This window comes from Erinaceus europaeus, chromosome 7, assembly GCF_950295315.1.
Source record: "Erinaceus europaeus chromosome 7, mEriEur2.1, whole genome shotgun sequence".
Lineage (NCBI taxonomy): Eukaryota > Metazoa > Chordata > Mammalia > Eulipotyphla > Erinaceidae > Erinaceus > Erinaceus europaeus.
In genome coordinates this window covers 129,527,602-129,549,891 of record NC_080168.1, presented here as the reverse complement: position 1 = coordinate 129,549,891, position 22,290 = coordinate 129,527,602, and the positions used below count along the sequence as shown (strand labels likewise).

General features: G+C 45.8%; 1 protein-coding gene across 1 annotated transcript in view; it reads right to left on the bottom strand.

Annotated features, from left to right (window-relative positions):
* Positions 1–22,290, bottom strand: part of CFAP54 (cilia and flagella associated protein 54) — a 373,056-nt gene that overhangs the window by 171,871 nt on the left and 178,895 nt on the right. The window contains exons 39-43 of the mRNA XM_060195585.1: positions 17,615–17,723; positions 7,047–7,199; positions 2,853–3,047; positions 735–822; positions 218–427 (exon numbers count right to left, since the gene is read on the bottom strand). Of these exons, the coding sequence (XP_060051568.1) occupies positions 218–427; positions 735–822; positions 2,853–3,047; positions 7,047–7,199; positions 17,615–17,723 (755 nt within the window). The remainder of the gene's footprint in view (positions 1–217; positions 428–734; positions 823–2,852; positions 3,048–7,046; positions 7,200–17,614; positions 17,724–22,290) is intronic.

Genomic DNA, 22,290 nt, shown 5'->3' with positions numbered 1-22,290 from the left:
CCTGTGCCCCTGTGGCCTGCACATTCAAGGAACAGGGGGTGTGAGCAAGAGCAGTAGGAGCTCAGAAGCAACACGCCTCAGCCTCACACTGAGGCCAGCTGAACAAGCAGGCAACATGCAGACCCAGCTGCCGGGAGCCCAGTGTGTATGAGGCCCGGCACTCTCCACATACAGAGGCCCCTCACTGTGGTCCGCCTCAACCTCCAGTCATGCTTACTGTGCTATCTTTGCCGCTATGACTGCTCCTTGCAAACAGCCCCAAATGCCAACTTTGGAGAGGAAGTCCTCACTGTAGTCCTTGGGAACAGGAAAGGAGTAGCCGTGGGTGGTCGGGGTGAGGGCGGCCCCAAACTCTCTCCAGGTGTGCAGCACATCTTGTTTTCTGAAGATGTCATCAAGAGCTTGAGACCAACACTTCAAAGCAGCCCTAAACAGAGACAGTGTCAAGCGGTCCACTGGTTGAGATCTCTATTTTATTTCTTCTTTTAAATGGGGGAAACATAGGCACTAAAGGAACATTATGATTATGATGAGTAGATTGGAGGACAGATATATACCATTTATTGCTCAGAGATAATTCTCTCAAACAGACAAGATGCAGAAAGTATGAGGATGTAGTATTATTAAGCAATTAAGATATATTAATAGGCAATATATATACAATATTAAAATTTTTTTCAAGCAAAAAAAAAAAAATAAAGTTTCCTTGATCCAGCAACTGCTCTAAAATCTACCTTTTCTTTTCTGCAAAGATGAGAAGACTTCCGAGTTCATTCAGTGCCTGAACTTTAAGACTTCTTTGATTGCTGGCTTGGAGAACATCTGGATTTTTAATCAAGTAAAAGAGCAAATGTCAGTGCCTGAAAAATATTTCCTTTATATTTGCAAGACTATTTTAAACTGCAATACCTCTTAACTGTGTAGATAAGCAAACAGCAAGCTAATAGTGTCTTCAAATGTCACAGGAGAACTATAAGGAGAGAGAGTAAACGGTGCTCTGTTTGAACAGAATGAAGTGGGAGATTGATTCGAACAGGGAGGGCAGGCGTGTGGAGGCAGTGGGACGAGAGTTCAGCAGGTAGTGATGGCTGAAGAGAGAAATTCAGAAAAATCTTGACAAAGAGAGAAACTACTTGACAGATGTGGAAAGAGTGTGGAGTTTACTAGTGAAAAGAAAGAAAGAGGTCATGGTCAGAGTTCAGTGGAGATGTCGACGTCACTCTAGAGCAGAGAGGACAGCTCTGAGGACTGGAGTGGGTGCAGGTATGTGACAAGACCCCAGAACATCACATTCTTCTACCCAAATGCAAAAGGAAAAAAAAAAACTTTAGTATCACCTGAAATGTTTATCTTTTTCCCCCTGATGTCTGTATGTATTCAACAATGTGTATTCAAACGCTGAGGGCGAACTCACTGGTAGGGCATGTACCTTGCCAGGTGCATGAAGTCCCAGGTTCAAGCCCCATACCACAAGCTGAGACCATGACACCAGGGGGAGAGCTGGTGCTGTCTCTCTCCTCTCCTCTCCTCTCCTCTCCTCTCCTCTCCTCTCCTCTCCTCTCCTCTCCTCTCCTCTCCTCTCCTCTCCTCTCCTCTCCTCTCCTCTCCTCTTCTCTCCTCTCTCTCCTCTCCTCTCCTCCCCTCCCCTCCCAAGTTCACCTCTTATTTTTTTATTAGCAATTTAATACTGATTTACCAGATGAAAAGCTAGTAGGGGCATAGTTCCACACTACTCCCACCACCAAAGTTCTGTTACCCAACTGCCCAACAGTGGGCACCATGGTTCTCCCAAGGTCTGAGAGACAGGCTGACTATGTCTCCCCCCTTTAAGTTCATGTGTTTCAGTTCTCTCTGTTCCACATATGAGTGAGACTATATGAGTGTCTTTTGCTCCTTCCTTTGCTAAGCATAATCACCTCTAGTTCCCTTCATTTTGCATTTTTTCATGAGAGATACAATAGCATCCTTTTAATTGCTTAGTAGTACTCTGTTAAGTATCTGTCAAGGGACATTTGGATCACTTCCATATTTTGGCTATAGTGAATAATTCAGTCAAGCTGAACTCTTCATTCTTTTTGCTTTAAGTAAAGGAGGGGAGAGGGAGGGAAGGGCAGGGGAGGAGAGGAGAGGAGAGGAGAGAAGTGAGAGAAGAGAGAGAAGAGAGGAGAGGAGAGAAGTGAGAGAAGAGAGAGGAGAGAGGAGAGGAGAGAGAGGAGAGAGAGACAGACACAGAGTGGAGTGGGGAGAGAAGCGAGTGCACTGCCCCACCTTCCACTGAGCTCACTGTACAGCCTGGCTGCCCACAGTGCTCCCATATGCTGCTGATATCTCACCTAATGAGGTGTGTGTTCTGCTAGGTGAGATGTCAGTCCTCTCTCTCTCTCTTTCTCTCTCTCTAAGTAGGGGCCTCACACATGCATGATCTCATTGCTCTGAGCTACTTATCCACACAGATACAGAAACAGAGGGAGAGACAGAGATAAGGAGAGAGGAATTATATCAATGCACATGAGCACATAAGCAATAAATCTTACCAATTGGGAGTCGGACGGTAGTGCAGTGGGTTAAGAGCACGTGGCCCAAAGCACAAGGACTGGCATAAGGATCCTGGTTCGAGCTCCAGGCTCCCCACCTGCAGGGGGGTCACTTCACAGGTGGTGAAGCAGGTCTGCAGGTGTCTGTCTTTCTCTCCCCCTCTCTGTCTTCCCCTCCTCTCTCCATTTTTCTCTGTCCTATCCAACAACAACATCAATAACAACAACAAAAATTACAATAATAAAAAAACAACAAGAGCAACAAAAAGGGAAAATAAATAAATTTTAAAATCCAAACTTTATTTAAAAAAATCTTACCAATCGTTTTATAATAAGAAGAAATGACGAGTCCAAGCTGAGAATAAGGAAGTTTGCTTTTCTCCACTGAGCTAAAAACTCTGAAGTTTTCTTGAGAAAGGTCAGGAGGTGTTGGCATATGCATCTCCTCTGTCCCCAGGCAAAAGTCCACCTTTCCAGTAGGAAATTTTGAATTGTTTATTCCTCCTTTGTCTCCTGAATTCATGGGGGAAATTTCAGAAAGAAATTTTCAACGGAGAAAGAAAGGAAACTGATAAAAAGGGAGAGCATGGATGTGGAAAGGAAGGAGTGAAATTTGCATGGAAGCTGAGGCTTGGCTGGCACTGGAAGAATCCCTGCCCTTAAACTTCCACCTGCAATTACTTCTGAGGACTCACCAGCCCCGGCGTGTGCGAATGGGCTCTACACTCCTGTCACTTTCCAAAGAACACTAGAGAGGAGGCAGTCTGCAGAAAGCAAATGTTGAGGTGATGCTTTGCTTCCTTTGAGGATTGGGGGCTTGGGTTTGCTGTTTTTTTTAAAAAGCTGCCAACAGTGAGGTGTGAGTTTGCCTCTGGGATAGAAGTGAAGCACTGGCAGTGCTGACCTGAGGGAGCCAGTGGAGGAGAAAGCCTGCCTCTGTCCTCTGCAACATCAGAGAACACACAGGGAAGGAGAGGGGAGAGGGAAGCAGAAGAGAATTCAGGGGAAGCAGGTGAAATGGCAGAGAGAAAGGCTTTTGGGTTTGGAAGTCTGCAGCCTCAGGACTGGGGATGAACTGCGGCTGGTTTCAAGTGAGATTCAGAGTACGTTGCTGCAAACTACTCTCAGGACTTTGTCTTTGCTTTTGAAAAGTCGGGTTTTCTTTCTTACAGCAGCAAGAAAGTAAGTGCCACTGTAAATGGACATGATGATGGAGAGCAATCTAAACATGACACGGAGTTGATTTAATGTCATGTGACTCTTGAGTGATGCACCCCAGTCTGTGAGTACATGTCACAGCAAGTGTCTTTCTAGATAGGCAGGGGAAGGGATCCACGTACTCTCAGTGGCTATAAAACATTGTTTTAAAATGTTAGTTTTAATGGTGGATAGCACAGTTGTTGACACATGGGTACAGTCGGTCATGTCACCATGGTAAGTGTTTGTCACCCTCAGCCTAGGTTCCTTTTCACCACCGTGCATCCCTCCAAAGCCCCTCTCCCCCCCACAGACCCCTCCTCCCCCTCCCTCCCCAGAGCCCTTTATCTGGCGCAATATACCACACCTAGTCCATGTCTGACTTTGGATTTCCCCATTTCTGTTTTTTCAATTTTTTTTTAAGTTCTCTGTCCATGAGTGAGTTCATCCCATATTCATCCTCTTTCTGGTTGATCCCACTTAACATGATTCCTTCAAGCTCCATCCAAGATGAGAAGAAGGTGACTTCATTCTTATTAGCTGAGGAGCCTTCCACTGTGTATCTAGGTCACGACTTTCTCAGCCACTCCTCTGTTGCTGGACACCTGGGATGCTCCCAAGTTTGTGCTATCATGAACTGTGCTGCTAAGAACATAGGTACAAACATTCTTTCCTTTGTTCTGTTTCTCCGTTTTATGGGGAGGGGGCTGTTCAACAGTTCACAACACAGTTGTCTGCACATGGGCACAATTTCCCAGCTCAAAGCACCCTCTCTCCGAACATAGGCCCCAAATACCACCCCAAGTCCCCTTTGCTGATCCTTCCCAAGAGCCGCTTGCTCTGGTGTGGTGTGGTACACCCTGCCCAGACTCGCCCTGTGTTCTCCCTTTCTGACCAGGTCTCCCGAGTTTCACCGCAGCCCCCGTGAAGCCCTTGCATTTTTTAATTACAATACTCCCACGTGTGAGTTCACCCAGTACTCACGCTTCACTTCCTGACTCATCCTACCCAATACATTTTATTCAGGTTCCATCCACAGGGAGGCAGAGACTGGGATTTTGGAAATTCTGGTCTAACATCTAAGTTTTTGATAGTTGGCCTCGGTTCCCCAGCATTTCATATCGCTCTGTTCATACTGGCTCGCTTTTCCTACGTATCTGCTTTCTGCTTTTGCTGCTGTTCCTGTTACTGGTTCTATATTATTGATGCCACAGATCACCTCATTTAGAGTTGGGTTTTCTTAGCTGATTTTCATATGGGTTGATTTTCAGTAATTCCTGCAATCCAAGACTGTTGGTAGTGAATTCCTTCAGTTTGTTTATGTTTGGGAAGATTCTAGTTTCTCCTTCATACATGCAGGATAATTTGGCAGGATAGAGCATCCGTGATTGGCAATTTTTATCTCCTAATACTGTGAATATGTCATTTCACTCCCTTCTTGCCCTTCTTGATGAAAGCTTGATGGCTCTACCCCTGTATGTCTGATTCTTCCTTTCCCTAGCAACCTGCAATATTTTTTCCTTATCTTTACTTTTGGAGAGTTTCCGTCTGATGTGTTGTGGTGTAGACCACTTAGGGTCCAGCAACTTGGGTGTTTGATCAGCTTTCTGAATGTCTAGATTTTGAATGCTGCTCAGTTCCAGAAATTTTCTGGCTATGATTTCTTTGAATGTGCACTTCTCTCTCTTTCTCTCTCTCTCTTCACCCTCAGGGATCCAAAAACTCTCACATTCATTTTTCTGATGAAGTCTGCCATTTCACAGAGAAATGCTTCATTCTCCTTGAACCTTTCCCAACAGTTGTGCACTCAGAGTGCGGGGTGGTTTTCTTTTCTAGCCCTGATATTCTCCCCTCGAGCTGGTTCATTCTACTTATGAGGGCTCTTATGTAAGCCTCAACTCCACCCAAGGTGTCCTTCATAGCCATATCTCTGCTTGAAGTTCCCTCTGCATCTTGTAGCTCTCCAGAGAAGTGACCTCTGAGATCCCGAGGTTGTGTTTTTATGTTATGTTAGAATCTTGAGTTGCCTTCTTAGTAAGCTTCATGAATTCAAACTCACATTATTTTTTCCCAAATCTTTGTTGAGTTTGAACAGTTGAATCCCCCCTCCCCCACCCATGTTTTGTTAAGGCATCCTTTCTGCTGTTTGGCCAGCTGGTGATGCTGTGGCTATGTTGTCTATTTGCTGTAGTGAGGCACAACATTCCCAGATAACCTTTACTAGATTTAGATGGAATAAGTTCTTCCTGCTTTGTTTCAGACTGTGCTCTGGCCTCTGGCAGTCCTCTGGCACACTTCAGACGGGTCATACAGTTTTAGCTTCTAGCCAGGCTTTTCCCTGCTTTCTCAGGCCAAGCCTGAGTGCCCCTTACCATGTGCACCTACCTGCACCTACCTGTGGCTCAGAGAATTCCTTCAACAACTGTGAGGTTCTGGGTGGTTTTTGTTTCTCTGGTTTATCTAGTTGTTAATGAGTGTGATCTTTCAGTTGCTGTTACTCCATAGCTATGCCCGCAGAAGTCTCCAGGACTAAAATTTTTAAATAACCTTAATACAGAGAATTTAGGATTTCCCCCCAACCAGACGAGCATGTCAATGAACTCTTCTTCCCTGAGGTTCCTACTTAACCAAAGTCCTGCTTTGATTAATTTCATGAAGCAAAAGATGCAGGGAAGGGAGGAAATATATAAATGCAATGTATAAATGTACCCGCAGTGAACAACTTGTTTTAAGTTGAATGTTTCAGATCAAAATCTGCGATGTTAATGGCAAATCTTGCTGATGTGCATGTTGAAACACTCCTGTTCAGCAACACTGATAAAGTGGTATTTTGAGGGGAAAAATGGTCCAGCTATTTCAGTCTGTTTCAATTCATCTGCTTTGGAAAATAAAACGAGACCGCAGCACTGAGCTTACAAAGAGTGCTGTAAGGCCTAGAGTCACATGATCCTGAACAGCTCTCTGCTTGTCTGCTCTCAGAAATTAAGCAGGCTTGGGCCTGGTTGGTGCTTGCATGAGAGACAAAGACTATTGTGGGCACACAGCTGTACAGAGTTTTGAAAAGTGACAAGTTCCGTTTTCCTGTTGACTTAGGGCAGTCTGCTTGCTTCACAGAAAACAGGTGAGTGAGACACTGCCCCACTGGCATGAAGTGCAGGACACAGCTGTGATTCTCTCTGGATAAGGAGCACGCAAAAGGCAGCAGGAGACATTCCTTGTGCTGTGTGGGAAGGGTTTACGGGGCAGAGTGTGGCAGACGCCTGGGGTGGAACTGCTCCAAGTAGAAAGGTCAAGAGACCAGAGCAAGTGTTTTACCTTGTGTCTGTGCAAGGAATAATGAAAGCAACTTCCTGCTGTGTCGGATCGATCTGTTGTGGTATTTGGATTTTTCCAAGGTCTCTCTAAAGCATCCCAGAGAATCTGCCACATCCAAAGGCACACAGGTGAGCTCTTTGGCTAGGCTGTATTCTGAAAGCAAAGAGAAGAGGGGAGATGGTGATGAGATTTGGCAAAAAGCCAACGAGGAGCAAAGGCCTTTCTAACTCAGACTTTCTTGGTCCCAAGCTAAAGCTGCCGAAATCAAAGCCTCCAGGTCTGCACCAGGTGTTGCAACATTCAGCTCAATTTTTTTTTTTGGGGGGGGGGTATGGGGTGTGGGGGTGTGTGGTGGACAGTGTATTTGAAAGTTCTTTTTTTTTTTTAAAAAAAGAGTTTAAACAACTTCTGGTCCTTATGAAATGCAAATAACTTTAGATCTTGCCAATTTTCCTTATGAAATCACCTACTTTTTCTTCTGCTGATCATGAAAGATGAAATAATCTACTCCTTTCCAGCAGCTTCTTCAAAGCAAGGGTACCTTGGGGAAGAGATGAAAGGAGGGGACAAAAAAAAAAAAATCTCGTTGATGGGCAAGTGCTCTCTTCAGAGAAGGAAGGGGCAGGTTTCTAATACTGGAGAATCTGCTGTACAACCAAGGCAGCTGGGAGCACAGTGGACAGGGAGCTGAAGAGCCAGTCCTGGAGAGAGTCCAGAAGGGGAGGAGGTGGTGACAGGGCTTTGCTGGGAGGTCTCTGCAGAATCAGAGTCAGGGACAGTCAGGAATTAAGCTGCAGGAAGCAGGCACACCAAAAAGGGAGCTGCTGAATGAATAACAAAGGAATTCACTTCCTCAACACACTAAACAAGTCAAATATTTCCTCTAAAACACAGCAATGGTCACAGGCAAGAGTGTTCTTCCACAGTGGGTAGAACCCTGGACTTGCATGCATCAAGGACTCCCAAGTTCTATCCTTGGCACAGCGTATGCGAGAGCGGGACTCTCTTTGTGTCTATCTATAAGTCTTTCTCTCAGATAAATACATAAGTGAATATTTTAAAAAATATACATCCAAGAGCAATACACACAGATTATCTATCTGTTGTCGCCAGACTGACTGTATATTGCTGTCAGAGTCTCATTCAGTCTCTGACAGAATAGAACAAATGTCCTAGAAGTCTGTCTGGAATCAAGACAAAAATAAAATGAAAAACAGAATGGCCAAACCAGTCCTGAGAAAACAAAAAAGAAGAATGGAGGCGTTACACTGCCTGGCTTCAAACTGGACTGCCGGGCTGTAGCCATAACAACCACATGGCCCCAGAACAGAAACTGACACACTGGCCAGTGGCATAGAACAGAGAAGCCAGGAATAATCCTCAGGCCTACAGGCAGCTCATTTATGATGGGGAGGACAGAGCACTAGATACAGAAAGGTCTTTTTAATACATGGTGCTGTGCAGAGTTGGGCTGAGACATGCAGAAGATTGAAACAGGACCACCACATCCCACCAGGAGCCAAAATCAGTTCCACATGAATCAAAACGTGGATGTCAGACTAGAAACCACAGAAAACATAGAAGAAAAATGGCCAGAGCACCACTACGTGACGTTTGCTTCAGAGACTCCAGCCCGACGGCAGAAATAAACTGATGTCACTGCATCAAAATGAAAAGCTTCAGCGTAGCAAAGTGAACCATCACCAAGACAGAAAGGCACCCTACTGAAGGGAAAGATTTTTGCATGCCATGCATCTGACAGAAGACCAACAACATGTGTATCAACAATGGCAAAAAAAAAAAAAAAAAAAAAAACCCAAACGTTAAAATGAAAACAGGATATGAACATTCTCTTCACCAAAGAAGTTACTCAGGCAAGACAGGAAAGATGTTTAAACTCACTGATCATCAAAGAAATGGAAATAAAGACAACAAGGTAGCAGGTCACTCTAGTGAGAATATTACACATTATAAAAGGGCAGACACCATGCTGGTCATGATGGGGAAAGCAAAGGCGATTTTCTACACAGTCAATGAGTGGTGAGTTCAGGACATGGTGAGATGACAAGGAAGGTGAAGAAGAGAAACAGTGAAAGCAGAGGAGGAAGAGGGAGGGAGAGAAAGAAGAAGAAAAAGGAGAGAAATAAGAAAAGAATCACTAGGGCCCAGGTGGTGGCGCCCCTGGATGAGCGCGCGTGTTACAGTGGGTAAGGACCTGGGTTTGAGCCCCCGTCCCCACCTGCAGGGGGAAAGCTTTCTATGCGGTGGAGCAGGGCTGCGGGTGTCTCTCTGCCTCTCTCCCTCTCTGTCACCCACTTCCTTCTTGATTTCTGGCTCTGTCTATCCAGTAAGCAGAGATAATAAAACTTAAAAAAAGAAGAAGAGAATCACTATGTCTCCCACTAGATCAGCGTGGGCATTAAAAGTGAAATGCCAGCGGCTCCCGAGAGATGAGTATGTCAAGAACCACCCCAGGTTCAATGACATGAAATTTGGGACTGCTTCCTGCACAGCTTAGTCACAAAGTGCACAAAGGCAGCGGTAACACAAAGTCACCAAGACAGTGACAATTCCAACACACCTGTAGACAGAAAAAGTCTATCAGAGAACTTAAAACACCAGTAAAGTCAAAACTCAAGAGAGAAAGCTCAGGCAGAATGCAAAAACATGGGCAATAAAAGGCATGCCTAGAGAGTGCTCTGATCCCTGCAGCTTAACAAGCAGGCAAGTTACTCACCCATACAGAAAATAATCTATAAAGTACAGTATTTGCACATCGCCAGGATCCTACAGAGACCATCCCAATTACATATGCATTATTAAATAGTTAGACGGAGAATAGAATGATGTTAAACAATGGGAACACCAAATGTCCCCGGCACTGGAGCATTACAATATCTGTTCTGAAGAATTACATGTATAAAGCATCACCACCCGGTGCTATTACACCAAAAGAGAATCTCTGCTGCTCTCACACATCGATCTGGTGTGGGAAGCTGTCGAGGGAGCATTCGGCTCCTTAAAAGAAACGCAAGCACATCAGGTGACACACAGAAGACCCACTGTGCTAATGAGCTGAACATCTTACAAGTTTGCCAGATCGGCCCTAAGTATGCTCTTAGTCACAGAGGTCCTAGAGTCTTATAAAGAGCTAGACACTGGATGCCAAGATTTTAATGATAATGGCTCCATGTAAAACCTTTAATTAGTATTCAGGATCATCTAACCATCATACACTATCACAAAAAAGTCAAAATAAAGTCTCTGTCACCTCACAAGAATAAACTTTTTCCTGAATGCTGTAAGTGTGAAGGAGGATGTAACCTGGAGGAAGGACCTGGTAGCCGGGCCTGGCAGCTGGGGAGCCCCTTCCGGGCTGAACAGACAGATCCGAGTAGGCACAACAGGCCCCTTAAGTAGGAATGGCATTTATTTCCCTATCTTATAATGTGTGATGACTCTGACCTCTCAAGATCACAGAACTAAAGTCCCTGACAGTGGTTATGGGCCTGGAAGGTGGTACAGTGGGTACAACACTGGACTCTTGAGAATGAGGCGCTTAGTTCTATTCCCAGCACCCTCTGTGCCAGAGTGACGTTCTGACTTTAAGTAAGTAAATAAATCTTAGAAGGAAAAGAAAAGGCCAGTGGTTATAAAGTCTAAACATTGGACCTGGGTCCAAAAGTTCTTTTTGCCATCATAAGAGTGTCTAGCTCTTCAAGGATCTCTGCTGTGACGATTGTTCCAACGGGTTCGACTTCCGCTAGTGCTGAGAAACAACCCAAAGAGAACCACTGCCAGGTGCCACCAGGTGACCTTCCTTCCCACCCCACCGCCCGCCCACTTGAAAGTTAGCCTTTCAAGTGGAACTTTAGCGATCAGCTGCAAAGGGCTTTTCTGACACGCTGTGCTCACCGCCACGAAGCACCAGGGGTCACACAGTGTGGGCGTCCCCGTGCCTTTCGGGGGCCGTTGTAATTTAGACAGCGGGTCTTCCTGGCACATTTTCTTGCAGTTATTTTCACTTCTTTTAAGGAGTGAGGGGATAACAGAAATCATATTCCGAGTTATGTCTCCAAATTAGGAGACATCCAGAGGTTTGAAAGACAAGGTCAAGAGAAGAGGGGCACTGAGGAAGAACTTCAGTCCGGTCTGGACTCCCACTGAGTGCACACAGAATATGGAGGGGGGGCTTTCATTTGCCACTGGCAGTAGAGCCAGCCTCCCTCACCTGCATTCCTACACCACAGTGTAAGCCTTACAGTCCTTCCTCTCAATTTCCCTCATGGTCAGTCTGTTCATACATTTCTCCTAAAATCTCCCACCCTATCAACTTAGGCTGTGTTCTCAACATTCAGTCCACATTAAAAACAAACAAACAAACAAGTGGTCTGGGAGGTGGTGTGGTGAAGAAAGCACTAGACTCTCCACCTTGAGGTCCTGAGTTCAGTCTCCAGCAGCACATGTCTCAGAGTGACGTCTGGTTCTTTCTCTCTCTCTACTATCTTTCTTATTCGTAAATGAGTAAAATCCTTAAAATAATCTTCAGGAGACGAAGGCGGCTGGTGGTGCAGCTGATGGAGCACACATTACCATATGCAAAGGCCCAAGTTCAAGCCCCCAGTCCCCACCTGCAAGGCAGAAGCTTAATACGCAGTGGAGCAGTGCTGGAGCTGTGTCTCCATCTCTCTATTTCTCCTTCTCTATCTGTGTCTGTCTCCTTCTATCAGGAAAAAAAAAAAAAGAATCTCTGGACTCTGGCGAGAACAGCATCAATGTCTCCCCTTCTAGTTTCCGACCTTCCTGTCTGTCCTACCAGCAGGGCATTTTACTGTGCTGCCTGAAGCTAATAGCCTATTTTATTTGTTTTTCCTTTACTGCAGAGTCAGGGTATGTCCGACTTCACCACTCCTGAGGTGACTTTTCGTACAGATGGAGAAGGAGAGTCTGCCATAACACTAGAGCTTCCCCAGTGCCGTGGCGGCACCCCCACCTAGTGCTGGGACTCAAACCTGGGCCGCATGTGTCACAAGCATGCAGCTTACCTGATGAGCTCTTCCTAGCCCAGTGCCCCATTATGTGGTGGTGTTTACTCTCTGCCCCTTTTCCTGAAGCTCCTTTCCCTGCCAGCTGCTTTTCCTGTCTTTAAGCCCTCCCTCTCACTGGCTCATTCTACTTAACACAAGATCATGCTACAAAGCACAGACACACCAAGTCGCCCTGAGCTCCTCTGCACAAAATATTTCCGGGTGGTTGTTGCTGTCTCTTTCCTGTCACCGCCAAGCTTCCCGAGAAGCGACTTCGGACAAGCACAGCTCAACGCTCCCGTATCTGCCACTCAGGCGCTTCCTCTGCTCTTGCCGCCTGTCTCTGCTCAAAGTCGCTCATCAACAAAGAGATATGGAGTGCCTCCTCTGTACCAGACACTGATAGCAGCCTGGGCTCTTTCCGTGAACAAATCAGCACTCCCTGCCCCGGTAGAGCTAACATCAGGGGAAACACTAGGTATCAATGAATTCAACAAGAAAATAAATCATACAGAATGATGGATGGTGATGCAAGCTTCAAGATAAAAAAAGGATTTATCAGATGAGACTTGGGGTCTCCGTTTTGGAAAAAGCCAGTAGGTCTATTTTAGCTATATTTCAAGGGGCCCGTGACTTTACTAGTTTTTGCCTGAGCCTGACAGCTAACATGCAGATAGGCAAAAGGTATTGTCTGGGAAGATGGTGTCAGAGTTGGAAATAGGACTAGAAAGCTGGGTCAGGGAAGAGAGAAGCTCTCAAATATGGAAAAGTGTTTAAACATCATTTGATCTGGGGCCCATATTCAGCACAGGAGCCTGTGTAACCTCTGCATCCCTGTAGGTCTGAGCTCACATTCTGTGGTCATAACTAGGAACATTCTGCCTTTAGGCTCCTGATTATTAAACAAGTTGTTCTGCCTTATTTCTTAATTCCTTTTCGGCCACCAAGTTGCAGATGCTACCATGATGCCAACTCAACTTCCCTGGGCAGATGACCTCACCAAGGCACCCTGGAGCCCCACTACCCCTAGAGCCCTGCCCCACTAGGGAAAGTGAGAGACAGGCTGCGGGTGTGGATCCACCAGCTATCATCCATGTCCAGTGCAGAAGCAATTACAGAAGCCAGACCTTCCACCTTCTGCTCCCCATAATGACCCTGGGTCCTTAAATCCAGAGGGATAAAGAATAGAAAAGCTGTCAGGGGAGGGGATAAGATGTAGAACTCTGGTGGAGGGGATTGTGTGGAACTGTACCCGTCTTATCCTATGGTCTTGTCAATGTTTTTTATTTATTTTTTATTTTATTTTATCTTTGTCTACAGGGTTATCACTGGGGCTCGGTGCCAACACTACAAATCCACTGCTCCTGGAGGCCATTTTTCCCATTTTGCAGCCCTTGTTGTGGTTATTATTGTTGCTATTGATGATGTTGTTGGATAGGACAGAGAGAAATGGAGAGAGGAGGGGAAGACAGAGAGGGGGAGAGAAAGACAGACACCTGTACACCTGCTTCACCGCCCGTGAAGCGACTCCCTTGCAGGTGGGGAACCGGGGACTCGAACCGGGATCCTTACACCAGTCCCTGCGCTTTGTGCCACATGCACTTAACCCGCTGTGCTACCACCCAGCCCCCCAATGTTTTTTATTTTATAAATAAATTTTTTAAAAATTAGAAAAACATTTAGCAGAATAAGGGGACTTGAGTGAAAGAAGGCAGAGAGAAGTCTTGTTTTCTGCTTTTTTTTTTTTTTTTTGCCTTTTGCTTTCTTATTTCTGGTGTCATGAAGTCAATCCAGGGCCTCACGGAAAAGTGATGCTTCTAGGTGGCTCCTAGACCACATTTTCACTTAGTTTCTATGGGGGGGGGGGAGAAGAGTGAGCGCAGCAGATGGAGACAGAGGAGAAACGGCACAGCAACACACTACCACAACGGGCTCCCCTCAGAGGGTCCGGGTGCTCCCAGGCTGTACCAGGACTCGGACTAGGACCCCGTGTGCCATGGCACCGGCTCTACCAGGGAGCACTCTGGCTCCCCGCCCCCACCCCCTGTGCAGTTTTGAGTAGAATGATCAGAGAGCGGCAGAAATGCTCATAAGGACTTAGAGGAGGGAGAGAGAGTTTTAGCAGACAGACATCTGGATGGAGAAGACCATTATAAGGGGAAATAATGAGTGGGGGTCCTAAGGTGAAGGTGTCCCAGAGAAACGGTCTCGCAATGCCAGTGGAGACGTGGTCCCTGCTATGCGGGCTGTGGCCCTGCTCTGGCGGCTCCTCTGCTCACGCCCACCTTGCCTTTGGAGTGCTCTCATCTGTCACACCTCCCCGACCTCCTGAGACCTGCCTCTACCTCTCTGGATTCTGTCCTGCCCCTGCTCGCTCCTGGGACAGTCATTAAGGCTCTCCACAGGCTTCCACCCTGAGAGTTAGATGGGTGTGGCCGTGTGACTGGGAAACTTGAGTATCTGCAGAAGTCACATACGCCACTTTCAAGCAGCAGCTTCGGGAGCCAGCACATGATTCATATACAAATCACAACTGAAATTAGCAAAGACAAAAAAAGAATATCAACTCTATTCCCCTCCCTGCCTGAAAAATGGAGGAAATTAACAAGCCCATCTCACTAGCTGGCTGGATGCTGATACTCACAAAGCATTTACAAGAGTGCCTGGTGTGTGATGCATCATTGTGCGATGACAAGTCCATGTTTCATATCATCTACTGGGGAAGTAACAGTGCACAGGACAACTGCTGACACGCGAGGGTAGTTTCTTATCTCCCATGAAAGTGTCTAAACCACTCTCACCATCAACCTGAGACCCTTGTCACAGCAGTCCGCTGGGCCTCCAGTGCACGGTGGCCATTCTTTTAACAGGGCTGCTATAATCAACAAACCATGAGCATCAAGCATGTAGCGCACGTATCCGAGACCTGGCTTCCAAGGCTGAGCTCAGCCATTCACTGCCTGCCTCTCAGTGCCGCTGCTGTGCAGAACTGCGTCTGTGTCCTGTCTCCCACTTTGGCACAAGTCACGGCAACTGGGTCGACGCGAGGGATGTCCTACCAGCCCACCAACCCAGGGTGAGCAGCAGCTCAGCGCCCCGCCCCACCTCTGTGCTGCTGTTGCTCCTCTGCTAGGAGAGTGAGGTCTAGGCGCTGTTGATTTCCGCTGATGGGCACCAGTGCCTGCTGGTTCAGGCAGCTTTGTAAAGCAGGGCAGTCAGGTCCACTCCACACCTCCCTGGGGGGGCCTCCTGCAAGCCCCCAGTTTCTACCACTTCCAAAACAATGATGGATAAAAACAAATCTACCCAAAGTACTTCACTGGTCTATGCAACCACAGGCTGCAGGGTTCAACTCAGTTATCCTGCAGGGAATGCCAACTCAGAATTCCAACATGCCTTCCCCCTGAGCGCTCTCACTTCCTGTCTGAGTGAAGACATCACCATCCATCTAGCCACCCAAGCCAGAATCCAAGGCAGTATGAACTTCCCACTTCCTCACCCATCTCCCTCACTGAACCAGCACAGAGCACAGCACAGTCCTGTGGGTGGCTTCCTACGGTCTCCTCTATCAGCCTGGCCCTCTTTCCCCACATAGGCCCAGGCCCTCATCCTGTCTAGGACACAGTGTCAGGGTAGTTGTTCTCCAGCATCCCTGTTGCCATCAAAGCTTCTTCCGGAACACAAATGTGGGGGGGAGGTTGGGAGGTAGTACATTCTGTAGAGTGACATGTTAAATGCATAAGGACCAGGGTTCCAGTTCCCAGTCACAAGGGTGAAGGAAGCTTCATGAGCAATGAAGCAGGGCTGCTGGAGTCTTTCTCTGTCTCCTCCTCTCTATCTCCCCCTTCCTTCTCAATTTCTCTCTGCTCTGTCAAATGAGAGAGAGAGAGAAGAAAGAAAACAAATATAGGGACCAGAAGATAGCTCATTACATAGGATATGTGCCTTACTTATCATGAATATGGCCTGTGCTCAAGCCCCAGGGCCACATGGGAATGAAACAGCACCAGGAGAGCTCTGGTGTTACAGCATCTCTAGCCTCTCTCTATCCTTCTGTCTCTCACACTTTCTCTCTCTCTCTCTCTCAAATTGGTCTGGGAATAATGAAATCATGTATCTGTGAGGCCCTGGCACTGCAAATAAAAAAAGAAGAAGAAGCAGAAATCAAGATCACAAATGCCATCACTTTCCTCTTTTAACTGATTAACTGATGACCCTCGGCCTCTTGCATGTCTGCTAACACCTTTATCGGCTCATTCCTGCCAGCGGTGTGAGCCTGGGCTGCTGCCTTCTCTTAATGGCAGCCTCCTCAAATTACATGCAGGACGCAGGCTCTCAAAAGAAGATGCTAGCTCTGCCTAGTATTGTTTACAGCAGCAGGAGGAAACTATAAATCTCACCATTCTGCTGTCATCAGCAGGGCATTCACTGATTCACCTCCCTCCATGGGCTGTGATTTCCAGATTAGTCTCATTCACCCTTCATCCTTGCACAGAACAGATACCCAGTAAATGTCCACTGACTTCCTGAATGTCTGCCTGTGTGCCTGATGCCTGCATGAATGAGTGAGTGAGTGAATGAACAACAGCATGCGTTTATATAGACGTGTACATAAAGTCAACAGATCCATGAAAGAATCCTAACACTCCAAAGGGGAGGCTCATCATTTTCTTTTCCTTCCTCAGAAGCAGAAACACAAACAAAACTATGAGAAAGCATGGTTTTCATCTGTAGTTCATGTTTTTGCCACACTCCTACAAGATCCACTGTTAAAAGAATATTATTATTATTATCTTGCCAACAGGGCTATTGCTGGGGCTCAGTTCCTGCATGACTCCATTATTCCATGGGGTCATTTTTAATAGAGAGTGAGAGACAGAGAGACAGGGAGAGACAGAGAGACAGGGGACATCTGAAGCATTACTCCGCAGCTCCTGGAGCTTCCCCTGAGGGTGAGGACCAGGGCTTGAGCCTGAGTCCTTGAGCTTAGTAGTATGTGTCCTGCCAGGGGGCCGCTGCCCCAGCCCTGCCAAAATATTCTAAGGAGGCTTAGCAGCTAAGACTACAGGAGTCCGGATGGTCTGTGATCATCTCTAACATTCCAATCAATGGATCTACAACTTAACCATCAGGAAATCTATTTTGACTATAGGAAAGTACATTTTTATAGAAATTAAAACAATACAAAAGATAATAGCAAAAGAGGAAGGAGGGAAGCACCCCCAAGTGAGCCAGAAGCAGGAGGAAACACACAGAGCAGCCTTTTGGCGCCTTTCTGCTCTCTCATCATATACTCCTCCCCTTTCTACATCTCCCATCTCAATTTACAGATTAAGTGACTAAAGACATTTGAAATTCCTCTCATGTGATATTTACAGCAGCATGAAATGGTAGATATAACAATGAATTCTTTTCAGTCAAACTACCCTGTAATAAAGATTTTTGCAAATATTTTAATTATGGAAGATGTGACTTACAAAACACAGTAAGAAACTTAACTTTAAATAAAACAGAGCGAGCTTCAAGGAGATTGGTTCTGACCTGAATAGATGTGCTTTTGCAGGGCCTCTGTATCATTTCCTGTCTCTGTCACTTTCTTGATTGAAGTATTAATCACAAGTTGCTTCTCAATGAAATTTCGGCAGGTTATCTTTAAAAGGAAAGATGAAAACCAGTGCTGGGAGGCTTTTATAGCTGACGTTTTTGGTGTACATGAATTGGTCTTATTTTTCATTTGTAAAAAATAAAGATGCAAAATGATGCCACAGATAAAAGCTAGCAGAGCAACCTTCAATCATGAAAACTTGCAGGGGAAAAAAGTGGCTACATAATTTTTTGGATTTCTTTTACATAGCACAGCTGGAAGAACATTAAGTGAATTATGTAGAGCAATTAGAGTATGATTTTCTGATATTTTGTAGATTTACTAGTTTAAATATATCTTCCATTATGTAAACTGAAACATATTTAAATTGTAGCCTGTTTTTCCAGTAAAAGATTTTTCTACCAGACTCATAATTGGTGCAATTTAAACTTCCCTTGTGAAGTTTTCCAGAACTAACTTCCTCTGCAATCTTTACAATAATCTGTTTTCTAACGAACAAGTCCCAAAATTATAAGAAATTCCCAGGTTCAGTCCCCCATACCACCATAAGCCAGAGATGAGCAGAGCACTAGAAAAAAAATTATATGAAAACATAAAGAACTTTAGACAGAAGGAAACTTTTCCCAAAAGGCCCCAGAGCCTCTTCTCTGTGTTTGTCCACCCTCCATCCTTGGAATGACCTGCTGCTAAAATGTGACCCTTGCAGAGGTTGCTGACTTACTGTCCCTTTTACCCAGCTCCACAAGGAGATGGAGACAATCTGAGAAAACCCAAATCCCTTCCCACAGGCTAATAATTCCAACTTGACCAAGTCACCCACATCTCCAGTTGCACGAAACAGCTCTTTATTGACCTCCTAGTACGTGCCAACACTGCTTCAAACTCTGGGGATGGAACGGCAAAGAACAGAGTAAACAAAAGTCCCCCTCCCTTTGATTTTAGTGGAAGCAGAGAGACAATAAGCAAGACAATGGTGTGAAGTACACATTATATAGTAGTGTATTAAAAAGTCAACATTGTGATCTCATTTTAAACAGGACAGTAGGGAAATTCCTCAGAGAATGAAACTTTTAACAGACTAGATAAAGGTGAAAAGAAAAAAAAAATCAATGTGCATATCTGGGGAATAAATATTCAAGCAGGGAAAGAGCAAATTCAAAAACCTTGAGACAGGAATGTCTTAAAGAACACTGCAGCTCGAACCTGCTGGGGAGAAATAGGAGACGAGTGACTGGTGATAAGCACAGTGGTAGATACCTTCATCAGAGTGCTAAGTCCCTGATAAAGACATTCACTTAACTGAAGACTACAGGAAACCTGACCATGGAGGAATGGCACTGTCTGATTTAGATAATTAAGGGGCTGCTTTGTCTATAACTCTGGAATTGGGCTGGAGGCAGGGGTTGAGGGTGGAGGTAGAAGAAAGACTTCTTAGGAGGTCTTTCACGGAAATTTGGATCAGATAAACATAATGGCACCTTAGACCAGAGCTGGAGTGGTGGAATTATTGAGAACTGGTCAAGATCTAAGTTCATTCTGAAGGTAGGTAGGGGTCTGGGGGTGTTATGTAGAAATGTTACACACATGGGGGTGGGGCGGTGGCGCAGTGGGTTAAGCGCATGTGGTGCTAAGCGCAAGGACCGGCGTAAGGATCCTGGTTCGAGCCCCAGCTCCCCACCTGCAGGGGAGTCGCTTCACAGGCGGTGAAGCAGGTCTGCAGGTGTCTGTCTTTCTCTCCCCCTCTCTGTCTTCCCCTCCTCTCTCCATTTCTCTCTGTCCTATCCACCAACGAACAACATCAACAATGGCAATAATAATAACCACAACGAGGCTACAACAACAAGGGCAACAAAAAGGGGAAAAAATGGCCTCCAGGAGCGGTGGATTCATAGTGCAGGCACCGAGCCCAGCAATAACCCTGGAGGGGAAAAAAAAAAAAAAGAAATGTTACACATGTACAAACTATTGTCTTTTACTGTTGACTGTAAACCATTAATCCCCCAATAAAGAAATTTAAAATAAAAGATCTGTCAACTAGTTTAAAATGAGGGTTCAAAGCTAGAGAGAAGCCAGGTATCTTTGGGGTGTCTGGTCTGAGCAGTTGAGAGAATGGGGTGTCAACAATTGAGGCGGAGCAGCACTGGCAGAACAGGCTTGTTTGAGATGTGCAGGACTGGAACAGTGTCCTGAGCACTGGAGGGGCGCTGTGAAGACTGCACGAAGCTGCCTGGATGGGTCAACTTGCTTCGCTAATTTGTGAGCATGAAATGGGAGGGAGACTCCATGTTCACACACACACCATGTTCACACACACACACACATACACCATGTTCACACACACACACACACCATGTTCACACACACACACCATGTTCATAAACACACACATGTTCACACACACACACCATGTTCACACACACACACCATGCATATACACATGCATACCATGTATACACACACCATGTATACACACACACACCTTGTTCACACACACCATGTTCACACATACACCACGTACACACACACCATGCATCATACACACACCATGTGTACACACACACCATGTTCACACACATGTTCACACATACACCATGTACACACACCATGTTCACACACACCCCATGTATACACACACACCATGTTCACACACCATGTATACACACACACCATGTGTACACACACACACACCTTGTTCACACACACACCATGTTCACACACACACCATGTATACACACATGCATACCATGTACACACACACCATGTACACACACCATGTATACACACACCTTGTTCACACACACACCATGTTCACACACACACCATGTATTCACACACACATCATGTTCACACACACCATGTTCACACACATGTTCACACACACACCATGTACACACACAATGTTCACACACACCCCATGTATACACACACACCATGTTCACACACACCATGTTCACACACACCCCATGTATACACACACACCATGTATACACACACACATACACCATGTTCACACACACCATGTTCACACACACACACCATGTTCACACACACACACACCATGTTCACACACACACCATGTTCACACACACCATGTTCACACACACACCATGTTCACACACACACACACACACCATGTTCACACACATACACCATGTTCACACACACACCATGTTCACACACACACACACCATGTTCACACACACACCATGTTCACACACACACCATGTTCACACACACACCATGTTCACACACACACACCATGTATACACACACACATACACCATGTTCACACACACACACCATGTTCACACACACACACCATGTTCACACACACACACACCATGTTCACACACACACACCATGTTCACACACACACACATACACCATGTTCACACACACACACCATGTTCACACGCACCATGTTCACACGCATACCATGTTCATACACACCATGTTCATACACACACACATGTTCACACACCATGCATACACACATGCATACCATGTATACACACACCATGTATACACACACCTTGTTCACACACACCATGTTCACACATACACCACGTACACACACACACCATGCATCATACACACACACCATGTGTACACACACACCATGTTCACACACATGTTCACACATACACCATGTACACACACACCATGTTCACACACACCCCATGTATACACACACACACACCATGTTCACACACACACCATGTTCACACACACACCATGCATACACACATGCATACCATGTACACACATACCATGTACACACACACACACACCTTGTTCACACACACACCATGTTCACACACACCATGTTCACACACACACCATGTATTCACACATACATCATATTCACACACATACCACGTTCACACACATGTTCACACACATACCATGTACACACACACAATGTTCACACACACCCCATGTATACACACACACACCATGTTCACACACACACCATGTTCACACACACCCCAGGTATACACACACACACACCATGTATACACACACACACACCATGCATCATACACACACACCATGTGTACACACACACACACACACACACACACACACACACACACACCTGGTCTCCCAGATTCAACCAAACAGGAACCTGGGTGTTACTGAGAGGATGTTGAAGACACCAATTAAAATCTATAATAAACTGATTCCAAACAGGAGCGATTGTCGCCAGTGGGTCAGGTCCAATCAGTTGAATCCCTGAGGGGCTTAGCAGTCTCCAAACAGAAGCCAGGTCTTCAGTGCTTTTCTCCTCACTGGTTCCTGCCTCACTGACAGTCTCTGGATAGCAGCTTCCGGCCACGGCTGCAGGGCTCCTTTCTGCTGATACTCCTTTCTGACTACTGCCCTGCGGATTCTGGACTAGTTGGCCAGTCACTATGACCACATAAGCCAGTCTCTTGTAATTAACCTTTACTGATAATGATAGATGGATGGATGTGTATAAGGGTGGATAGACAGACACAGAAAAATCTTACTAGTTCTGCTTCTCTGCTTGAAACCTGACTGATACTGCCAGTTAGATGTCTATACAGGATTCAGGAGAAAGCTCTTGACCAGAGAGACAGTTTTAGTG